The sequence below is a fragment of the Calypte anna genome, chromosome 2 (assembly GCF_003957555.1).
Source record: "Calypte anna isolate BGI_N300 chromosome 2, bCalAnn1_v1.p, whole genome shotgun sequence".
NCBI classification, from domain to species: domain Eukaryota; kingdom Metazoa; phylum Chordata; class Aves; order Apodiformes; family Trochilidae; genus Calypte; species Calypte anna.
In genome coordinates this window covers 24188321-24200614 of record NC_044245.1, presented here as the reverse complement: position 1 = coordinate 24200614, position 12294 = coordinate 24188321, and the positions used below count along the sequence as shown (strand labels likewise).

The 12294-nt window shown below is 36.4% G+C and overlaps 1 protein-coding gene across 1 annotated transcript in view; it reads right to left on the bottom strand.

Moving 5' to 3' along the window:
- Positions 1-12294, bottom strand: part of VPS50 (VPS50 subunit of EARP/GARPII complex) — a 71273-nt gene that overhangs the window by 9299 nt on the left and 49680 nt on the right. Inside the window, exons 21-22 of the mRNA XM_008494145.2 lie at positions 10029-10150; positions 7004-7084 (exon numbers count right to left, since the gene is read on the bottom strand). Coding sequence (XP_008492367.1) covers positions 7004-7084; positions 10029-10150 — 203 coding nt within the window. The remainder of the gene's footprint in view (positions 1-7003; positions 7085-10028; positions 10151-12294) is intronic.

Below are 12294 nucleotides of genomic sequence, written 5' to 3'. Positions count from 1 at the left end.
TATACATGTTTTTCAGACACTTTTGCCTAAGAAGAAAAGAAAAGCAGTGAACACTGGAAACACTGACGGAACTACGTGGTTATCTGATTCTAATCTAACTGATTCTAAGGATCAGGATTGAGACAAGGAAGAATATGCATTATAGATCTTGGAACAGTACTGCCCAGATGACCAAGTGAGAAGGGGAAAACACAGGAGCAAAATATCTGACTGACCCGCTGTGGTTATACTGCAGCAATCAATGGCAGTATAGGCAAAAATTGATTACGTCAAAATATGTAAGGATTGGCAAGAATTTAATTGATACAGAATGAGCAGCAAGATCAAAACTTTGCTGTTAAAGACCAAGCAGCACCAGAATGTGTTTACCACATGTATAAAAGCCAAGAGGAAAGTGTCATTGAGAAAATAAGATAACCAGGAAGATAATGGTGCCCAAGTTGTTAAAAAATGGTTTGAAGTGATAAGAAAAAAATAAATCAGAAGTTCCCCTTTAACTATCTTGAATTTCAGTTGACAGTAGGGTCCCGTGATGTGACAGCCAGGATTTGCTCACTCAGAAAGGCTCTTCCAGTTCTGTTTCTCCTGAAGACATCAAACAAAAATAGGCTAGGGTAGATGGAACAAAACAGACTGGAAAAAGGAGATTTCTCAATATCAGGGGTGAGGAAAGTATCTTCAGATTTTTTTTTTTAACATTTGTATAATGGGTTACAGGATCAGGAAGCAGATAATGCAGGGAGCCTTAAAGAGAAATTTCCAGAGAAAATTGTCATTAAAAAAAAGACTGCTGACTGAGCAACACCACCAGCACATCACTTGTACTTCTAAAAGATCTCACAGAAATAGATCAACGAGCAGAAGCTAAAACTTTTAAAAGAGGCTTGTAGTAAATGCTATCCGAGTCAGTTGCTCTGAGTATGGGAACAATTATAAAGCTATCCACATCACTGTGTTATTTGAAAAACTGATTTTCTTTGCTCTGATTTGTGTTCACATTCAGCCACATAAATCTGCAATTAAACTGGTGAAACATTTCAGAATAGTGTGAAGTTTGCATTCTGCTGAGTCTACCAGAAGGGATAAGCAAGCTAAAAGGCCTGGATATTTGCTAAAACTCATGTCACCTCCTTCAGGCAGGTCTGAAGATACCTACCAAGCACATCCACTGGTGTACACAGGCAATAACATCTGGTAATCCAGGCATAACATTCAGCTCTTTAATGATATTAACTGAGCCAAAGACATAATTGATCAACTGTCAAAATCCACACCTAATCTGCCTTCTGGGGTTTTTTGTTATTTTTTTATTGTTATTTTCCACTTCATATCATTCTCAAATAAATGAACAAACAAACAAAAAACTGAGAACCTTTGAAATATTTACACATGACAAAAAAACCAAGCCCACAGCCTACCAACCATTTCTCTTTTAGTAGAGAGACAATGAGCCACTGAGGTGGCTCATTAACAATCCCAGTCTCCAGAGGAAGAGATGGAGAAGGAAGAAGAAGAGAGCAGAAGCCAGAAAATTAAATAGCAAGCAGACCAACTTTATTTTCAAGGAATGTCAAGTTACACTGAGAACTACTGCAGTACTAAGTACCAAGTGTGCAGGCACCAATACCAAAGCTGAACAAGCTTGCTCTGCTTTCCTTTGTATCAGAATAGCAGGTCGTGCTCATAGAGCAGAATTCTGATACATCTAAGACATATAACATTCTGTATAACATTTTTACAAGTAAACTGGGAAAAATACTATTTGATAAAATAATGTGGATGTACACCTGGAACTGACAGAAACAGCAAGATACTTTTCTCTTTTCTTGCCAAGCAGGAAAAAAAAAAAACCAAAAAACCAAACCAAACAACACAGTGCAGGTTAACCAGCATTCCATGCAAACACCTTCCAGCAGATCTCATCTATTCAGTTTTCTCTAGCCTCAGCCTAACTCCCTCATACTGAAAAGAACCGAGTTTTCTAATGCTACACAATTGACACTGACAACTAGCAATTACTTACAATAGCTGCTTTGCTCTAAATGCCTTAAAATATCAGGATCCAGAAGTGCTAAAGCAAGCTTATGACTGCTTTAGCTGTTTAAGGGGTGCTCATAGCAGCAGTACGAGCTATAGTGTGTGCTTAGGGAACTATCTTAGTAGCTTAGAGCCTGACAGTGCAGAGATGGAAAATATACATTTTTCAGCTGCACATGCTTGCCAACATTTGCAATGCTTACACTTGGCACAAGTCCCAGCAGTGCAGTGCATCGTGGTAGGCATCAGGTTAGTGACTCCAAGACTGTGCATCCTCCATGCTCTTTGCCACAAAACAAGCATGTACCAAACCTCACTTAGGTCAGTCCCTCTGACTTCTGTAGCAGACTTCAATAAATCTTGCCTGGAAACTTCTGGAATCTTTGCATTTCATGTTAAAAGTTTAATGCCAGACTTTTTGCATTCAAAAATTACCAAACTATATCAAGTTTATTTACTATTTTATCTAACTTAACACAATAAGGAATCACTTTGTGCTGGTAGACAACAGAGAAAATTACTCATTAACTGTGCTTTAAAAAGTAACTATCAAATGAGTCTCTGCAGAAAAGCAGCCCACCACTGCCAAAACCTTTGGGAACCTGAGCTGTTACTACATTACAAAAGCACGTAAACCAATATGGTTCAGTAGCATGATTTATTACTGCAACTTTTTTCTTATACAAAAAGAAAAGATTTTCAGGAGGAGCTGCTGCCTGTTTCGAGGTGCCCAACTGTGACTCTGAAGACACCTGTACTCCTCTGGGACAAGTAATCAGCCCATATTTTGGGTGCCCAGCAAGAAGTCAGAAGTTACTAAAAAACAATGGTTCAGTGACTGCCCTAAGAAAGACAAATTGCCAAAATCAAAAAAAAATTATTCAAAGAAAGAGGCTAGAAAACTTCAGTAAATAATTCCAGTCTACTTGGGCAATATAGTAAACAAACACATGAAGAGGTCTACATTAAAAGTACAATGAAGCCAAATAGCTGCAGAAGTCCTAGCATATTTTCAAAGTGCTCATCATGCCAGAAATTTATTTTGTACACACAGACTTATCTTCCCTTGACAAGCAATTCACACAACACCTTTAAACACTGTCATCATGTATGTTGTACAAATCTTTTCAAAGAGAGGAAAAAAACCCCACTCCTTGGTTTAGTTTCTTCAGGGTATTTTCCTTTGAAGGAGCAGCACAGCAAGCAAGGGTTGTAAAAGTTGCAGGAATAGCTTAACCAAACAAAACCTCACCAGGAATCCCAGATTACAGCTACCACTTCAGTGGGGACCTTCGCTACGTGTTTTAGGAGCAGCATCCTGCACTAGGCACTGCCATGTCAAGTAAAAAATTCCACAGCCTACACTATCCAGAGTTTGCCATTTGTATGCCAAACCAGGACATCACAGGGCTCATGTGCACACTAACTATTGCAGAACTGTGCTGTGACACTTTAAGTAAAACTGTTTTGTTTGTTTCTAGAATTGGGACTAGTGTAATGGAACAATACTGTTCCATAAGATGAAAGGGTCAAAGACAAAATGGGTTGGAATGTAGGCATGAAGAAAAAAATTCTTCCTCCCATTACTCCTTACATCATTATTTGTACAGCTGAAAAATCTACATTTTCCATCTTTGCACCATCTTTCTCTCTGCCAAAAGATATACAAGTTATGGGGAAAGAGTCAAAAAGCTAAAGAGAATCTAAAATACACTAACCAGCATTACTTTATACCAATGACTCTCTCCCTCTACTCTTCTATACATTGTATTGAAATGCTTACATATTTTACCATATTTTCTACTGCTGTAAGGCACAGTAATGATAAACTAATTCAAATCCTACATTATCTAAGCAAGCCTATTTGCAATGGCATTTATGAGTATTCAATGGTTATTTCCCAAAAAATACCACTTTTGGAAGGAGCAGTATCACTCAAAACAGCTATTTGCATACACGGGACATTCGTAACAAACATCTATGTAATGGAAGTACCATGACTAAATTGCACTCTGTGCAGATAAGGAAGCTGCTTAGAGAGACAGAACAAGGAATCAGAAGTAAAAGTTTCCCTTCTACATCATCAGTTAACATAGATCACCTCAATCTGATTGATGGCTTGTACCTACCTGGGGGTTTAGTGGTCTCAGTGGATTAATATGAACATAATTACTGTTGCAAAAACATATTCCCATTGGAAGTGACAAACAAAAAGTCCAAATGTGTGTAGATATCTGTACATTGCCCACTCAAGGGAAATGGCAGCGAGGAGGTATAGGCAGCTCAGAAATAGGCACAATGTATTTGGCCTAATTAACAGGTCATTTGAAGTGGACTTCCCCCTTCCACTTTGTTTTTCCTTCACTAAGGAAGCTTAAAATTCAGCTGAATAAAAAGAAGTAGCATCCTAAAACGTATCTGATGTAAATTAGATACCACTATTTCACTTCCAAAGAGGAACTACAGAAATTCATACAGAAACTATAGAATGTAGGTGGAAGAGATGGAAGAATAGTTGGAGGGTTTAGAGACCTTCTCCTGACCATAAATATAGAATAAGCAAGCCTTCACCCACTTGGTATCTCAAAAAGGACTGGACAAATATAAAGAGGAAAGCTGGGAATGGTCTAATCTAAATTACTGAAGAATCTTGGCACAGATCATAGTGCTCAGCCTTCACAGGCACTGACAGATTAGAGGAAATATTCTGATCTACATATAATTCTGGCACAGCTCTGTCACAGATTCAGAACTTTCTTTGTGAAAACAAAATCTCAAAAAATGCTGCCATCAGGAACTGAAATGGGACAGAAACAATGGTCCTTAATGAAATTACCATGAACAGAAGACAATGCAACACCCTCCTCCCCCAAATCCCAAAAGGCCCTGAGACTGAAACCCACAATACAAACAGAAATATTTTCAGAAAGCAATTCACAATAATAATGAGAGGAGAATTTTGAAAGCACTCCAGAACAGTCCATACAGTCAAGAGAAATATCCAATTTATGACACAGTAAATGTAGCGAGACTAACCTTTCTTAGGGACCGGCACCTCAAGGTCTCAACCAGGTGTCATAATAGAGACTTGTGAGCAGTGCTCTAAGTCTATAGCTCACAGAGTGGAACTAGCCTAGATCGGTCCTGTGGCTCAAAGACCTACTGGCCTCTCTGATGCCTAGCCCAAGAGTGAGCTGCCCTGTGGCTGTGAGCCTCACCTTTTATTGGCCCCCTGGTCCTGCTCATGCTCAGTAGGGGGCCTGCCCTAACCAGGCACAGGTGGACTTGATACGAGCTCACACCCACTCCTTGGCAATCAGAGGCACCTGGTTGCCTTGTTACTCTACAAGTAAAGATAAATCTCAACTTTCATAAACTCTTGAAAATAAGCAAACGATAAAACCAGCCAGATGACTTTCTTTCTTATGAAAAAAAAAGTGAAAAATTTCCATTTATAGCATAAGACCAGCAGAAGTGCATAAGATTAATATTAACATATCTCCTGGAATGCCTTTAACTTAACAGTAGTTAGCTAAGACTTCCTCCTTTCAAATCATTCCTGGAACATAGGTATTAATTTCATTTGATATTAATGTTATCTGGAACAGAATTATTAAGTGACTGGAGAAAAATAACAAGTCCTGGGAGTACACTGGAAAAATAACAGAAATAATTGTTTAAAATTATTTTGACCAATACAAAACTTCAACACTATAAAGCACTGTCAGGACCTGTGACTACAAAGTAAATTTACAAAATTAATTCCATAAATTGCCATTTTCCCATAATACTTCACTGATTTGTTTGGAAGGTCATCCTAGAATTAATTTTTATTTTGAATATATAGCCTTCGAGATGAATAAGACTAGGTTTTTTTCTCTTTTATAGAGGCCTAGGATTATCAGTTATCTAGGGCTCCCTCTACTGACACTATAAGAAACAGCCCCAGAACTCTTGAAGAAGCTTCTCTGAAAGAAGAGCTTAGGATTCGATATAATACTCAAGGACTTGGAGAGGCACAAAGTATAATCCTATGGAGTACCAAATCCTTGTGAAAGAATGTCTGACTTCTACTTCTTTTTAAAGCAGAAGCTGTAGAAAACAAATCCTTGTTGCAGTGTTCATGTTACAAATTACTATCCAAGCGATTTATGATACTCTAAGAAATTTCTCTATAATGGTCCAAGGGTTTTTATATCTAGGTGGAAAAAAAGATATACAAATTTCCATTTTTGCATAGCTCTTAGCAGGTTTTTTTTTTGGTTGTTTTTTTTTTTTTACAAACTCTGGCTCAGTTGAATCCACAAAATCTACCTGTAGTCTCCTCTTTACTCTTTGTAAAGTGATGAGTGATGTGAAGGCCAGTAATACACCACCAGTGTCACAAAAGCACCATATATACTTTTCACATTTTACATTTTCACCATTTCACAACTCATGAAGTGGCCAATGGGATATATCTACAAAATGTCAGGGTAAGACCCTTACAATTCAGAAATGACTCGAAGACTTTGTATGTTTATTCTATTACCCTGTAAGGTGAATGACTGAACAATCTTCAGGGTTCCTGTTTTGCTTTTCTTTTACTGAAGCAAAGCAAGTAACTTGTTGTGTTGTTTCAGTGGTGGTTTTTCTTTTTTACAAACTGTATTGTTTAGTAAGAAGACAAAGATACTGGAATATCTTTGCTTTATTACACAAACTGTAATACCTTATAAGATTTAAGTACAGAATGTTACTGTTGTATCTAGTAACAGCTATTTAACTAGTTTTGTTCTGTAGCAGAAACAATTTGTTTCATACAACGATACCTGCATCATGACACACCATGAAATTAAGCCTTTGTCAATGCAGCCACTAGATATGAAGAAAGATAAAAAAACATAAACCTACGATGAAATATGATTCCTAAATTTCCTACACAAACCTCCGTTCCACTGAGTATGAACAAAATCCAGGTACTTACAATATCAATCAGACTCTCCTGGATTCTGTTCAGCGTGGTGCGTAATCTGCTGCTACTGAGGCCCAGTCCTGTTGATTCAAACTGAAAGAAATACACTATATTTAAGTTGGGAAAAGAAAATGCTTCAGTTCAAACATCACAGTGATACAGCAAAACTCCAGGTTGTGAACACTACCTACAACTTACTTAAAGTGAAGTTTTAGCACATAATCTCAACCATACAAAATGAAAATAAAATCAACAGAGATCACAGCACTCAGCACTGCACTGGTGCAAAGAATGACCCAAATACCTTTCATGAAGATGACAGCTTACTGTTCATACCAATAAACTACAGTAGCCTTTATTGGCATAGCACTGTATTTGGATGCATGACTAAATTTCTCATTTGGGTGATGAGCCTATAATGGGGCACCACAATGCCCTACTCAGACTTGCATGCATACCACACACCCAGGCCAAATGGTCTTGACTTCTCTCTCAAACGATAAAAATTATTGCAATTCCTTATATAAAATTCTAGCTTGCATATATAAAATTGTAGCTACTGATCCTTATAAACCAGACATTATTATTTAATGCTTAAAAAGATTGATTTGAGAAATGTGCCATCTTCATGTTCATGGCTCAGAAGTATTATGGGGCAGATGTTCAGCTGGGATAAATCAATGTTGCTACACTGATTTCCTGGGAAATGCAATGAATTATACCAGCAGAGTCTGATTCAACATGCATAATGCCCCTAATTACTTGTTTTCTATTTCCAATAAAACACCAAACCAAACCAAAACAACCCAAAACCCCAACAAAATACAACACAAAGAAAGAACACAACAAAGGAAGTGGAAATAGGGCAGCTAAGCAACATACAACAACATCAAGAATGTGGAAACATTTTCATACAGTTCTGGTATGTGATTCCCACCAAAAGGCAATTTACTGAACAATATTTAGAGGACTGTTGTACACTGTATTACTAGACTTCCTTTCAGTGCATTAAATCAGGGAAGGAAAAGTTCAAGTTCATGTATAATTTAGGTCCCCACTTACCGCCTCTAATGTTTCTGACTTAAAATGTCCATCTGCCCAAATCCTCCCATATATTCAATAAAAATTTACATCTGAGCTGAATTCTCACTGGAAGTACACTGCTGAAATCTAGGAGACATAGATCACTATCCTAGTGTCCATACTTGATAAAAGGGCTCATGTCTTTGTTTTTCTACAGGTTAAGTTAGCTTTTTTCAAAAATAATTTGTATTTATCTTCATATTTATTCCTATAGATATACCAGGTCTGAACTGCCTTTGATTTTCCAGGTGAAAAAGGGTGAAAAAGAAAAGAGCTTTTTCTCCTTTTATGAAACACACTTTTAATTTTTTTTTTTTTTTTTTTTTTTACTGTCTACTGTCATAAAGTAGTTTTTCAAGATGTGGTCAAAAGAAGTGCAAACTCAAGACTGACTATTCTCTTTTCTGTTAAGGTAAGAACAAATGGGGAAAATTACCCTCCTTACAGGAAAATCCTGGAGTGAGCTCTGTACAATTAAGTCACTCTCCTTATGTGCTTACTAACACACATGGAGAACATAAGCACAGTATTCAGAAACAATTTCAACCACTTAAGGAAGCTGTGTTACCAACATCGTTTTAAGAATCTTATTTGATATTATTTTGTAAATAAAAATAATAGTAACACTTCAAGTGGTTTAAATCACATACCATCAACCATCTCTACTTATTAAAAGTTTATAAGCACTATAGGGAGTGAGGACATTTAAGGAGCATTACAAGAGGGTTTATTACATTCATAGACCCTTTGTAAGTATTATGTTTCCCATGGAAAATCATGTGTCAAAACAAAATCAGGCATGCTACAAAAACACCACAGATTTACTACCCATCTGCTATAATGTTTACCTGCCTATCACTGTTAGAAGCAGAGAGTGAGGAACTCAGTATGAGCTTTAAAACACAAAATGGGAGATGCAAAAAAATAAAAATAAATGTGACACAACATGAATACCAGAAGAGCTGACTAAGCCAATGGAAATCAATTATCTTAAAAAACAACAAACCAACCAAACAAAAAAACCCCCACAACCCATCTTCTAAACAGAAATAAATTGTAAATACATTTGTCCTGCCAAAGAGAACAGCAGAAAACCATTTAGAACCATATGTTAAGTCTGAAAATCCTGTACACTTTGCCAAGAGATGATGATGAATTTGGAACCCTGTAGTAATATTACTTGTGGAGTAACTTAGGGGCCAGGAGAGGAGAAAATTGTTTTTACATGCAGCTTTTCATAAAGGCTCTAAGACAATTCTGTTGAAAGTTGATCTGTATTACATACAGACATTGCCAGCAAGCATTTATTTCAACTACAAGAGCACTCCAAAGAAACCAGTTTTCATTAATGCAAGTAGTTTGAGATGAATACTAGATCTGAAACAGCTAGATTTAAAACTAAAACCTCTTAAACCTGAGTTAGTGCTTAATTTTCATGGCCCCCTTCTACTCTTTCTTTTGCTATCCTTATCTAAGTTTGAGAAACATACAGGAAAATTAAAATCAACTCATGCTTTCTAGGCTCCAAAGCACCACCATCCTCCCTCAGACTGCTTCTCTGCTCCCTACTTTCTGCCACTACTTTTAGGTATTTCATGTTGTATTTCCTCCCTTTCAAAATACTGGTTTGGTCCTGGTTTAGGCCAGGATAAAGGTGATTTTCTGTCTTGTACTTTTGCTTTTAGTTAAGTCTCTTGTAAGTAGTACAAAAAAAGAGTACAGAATCTACTCAAAACCTAATAGTCTTCATATCCCAGTGATAATGATGCTCCCAGTCCTTATTCCCCTTATGGATGATCTAATCAGCCTTTTCTTACTCATGCATTTAAGTCCATTCTGGTGGCATTACTTTTTCTGGGCATTACATATTAGGTAGTATTTTCAGTGAAGAGATCTCTTTATTCTCATTCTGTGTGTACAGTGATACTTAGAAATTACAAATGTTTCTACCTACCGTGTCATTTCGTCCAAAGAATGTATAGACTGCATAGAGATAGTAATCAAAGAGCTGGGACATGAAGTGGATCACATCAAATGCGATTGGTTTCAGAATATTCATCATCTGCATGTATTTCCCTTAAAAATTAAATAAAGAAGATAAGGTTCCTCAACAGAAGTGCTACAAAGACAGCTCTGAGTTCAACAAACTCAAAACCAGCTTTATGAAGTTTGTTTTGCCTTGATTACTGATTAACAACAACATAGTAATATTTTAGAAATCAGGATGTTTTAAAAAAAAAACAAAAACAAACAAACAAACAAAAAAAACATTGTCTTCCTTCCTGTTCTCTGTTGTTAAGCATTTGACTTGGGAAAAAGAAAATAGATTTTTTTTTTTTTTAAGCTTCAGGATCCTCAGCTATATGTTAGCTGAATCAAACTGTGCAGAGGATTTGGACTCAAAGAAATTTTCCCCTACAGGTCTAGTTCATAGGGCCTAAAATTTTTACTTATTTTATTTTCCAGCATAGAGCATGGCCCTTTTCATGGAGTTATACTAAAACATACTGAATGAAAACTCCCAGTACTGCAGAAAACTTACACTTCCTGCCAGCTAGCTCAAAAATGAAACACTGCTTGCTTTATTAGCATGTTAGAACCATAAAGAATATATAATAATCTTTAGGTTATTATAGAAACAGAAACTTTTGACCAAAAACATAAATACAGTTCACCCAGCATGTAAGATACAGCAGATCATTTAACAGACTGTGACATTCCAGAGGTGTTTTGATGTGACAAATCAGAAAAAATTACATGGGGGTGCTAAAATAATTTCATTTTCCTCTAGTCAGCAACACATTTTCAAGCTAATGCTGTGCATAGCAACATAATTTACTAATCAATACAGAAAATTCTGTTTTATGCAGAGAAACTCAATAACAAAGAAACAAAATTAGCTGTTAGTATTAAGGGGAGTTGGTTGAATTTTTTTTTCAGCAATTACTTGTGTAGGGCAGTAATGGTAACATTACTTTGAAAATTATATGCATACATGGTAAGAATCAAGCAATAACCTGACATTTCTACTCTCCAGGTTTCTATCTAGCTTAGACTCCCTGCTTGAATACTATGCCTTTGTGCCCCAGTTTACTAACACACTCCAGCATATATTTAGTTATTTTTGGAGAGCTAACACAGGTTGCAACACTTAGTATTTGGCAGTTTTGCCCAGCTCTTAATTCTGTGCTTAATTACTGATGTTGATCAGCATTCTGAAAAAAACTGAAAAGCAGACTTGAAAAATTCTGTTTGTCTTTCAAAAGGGAAAACCAAATACAACAGATTCAAGCACATCCCATTGTGAAAATTTTCAGATTTTCAGAAATGGGGTACCCTAATCAAAGCAGCTGTCACCTTTGTCTGTGCTTATCTGAATATTCTGTATTGCCAAGGGATGATTTTTTTCTATTTGCTCTGTGATAAACAGACTTCTAAACTTGCCTGCAGCCCATATGCTATATAAGGGTGATGTGTCATATTCTGGACAGTTAAATTTCCAAGTATCAGTGAAGTTGGCATGAACATTCAAGGTAATCTCTTGGGCAGCATCCTATGTTTTTCCAAAGGGTGATACACTGTACGCTGCCCAAGTATTGTCCCTATAAAATATTCTGATGCCAAGAACATTTCTCTATTACTACATCACTCAGCATCTTGACACAAAAAGTGTTCCAAGAACATTTCCTCCTAGTTGCTCTTTCTAAAAGGATGCCAACTTTTATACATTGTTATCTAGTTGCATTAAAGTTCCTATTTTGGGTGAAAAGGGAAAACATTTCCAAACAGCACTAACAGCCTAAAATCCATGTTGTGCTAGAAACTTAACTTCAAGAAATAATTTGAAAACACTGCTTACAGTTTCAGCTCAGAGTACCTAATCTTTCCAGAGGCTCTCAGTTAATAAATAAAACTGCAGAAGATTTGCCATGTTTCTTTTGAAGTATAACTTCCAGCATTTCTTTCGTACTTAAAGACAGTGAGTGGAGAGTACTCTCTATCAGACTAATCTATATTAAACTGATCACTAAAATAAAAAAGGTAAATAAATATACAACCTCCTGAATAATTCACATTTAACTTTTAGTATATCTATGACCATTAGTAAAAGCATTTCCTAGGGAGCCTCGTAATTCATAATATGCAGTTTCCTAAGACATATATTAGGAGCTCAGATTGTTTGAAGGAAAAAGTGAAAAGCTTATGGTAATTATATAATT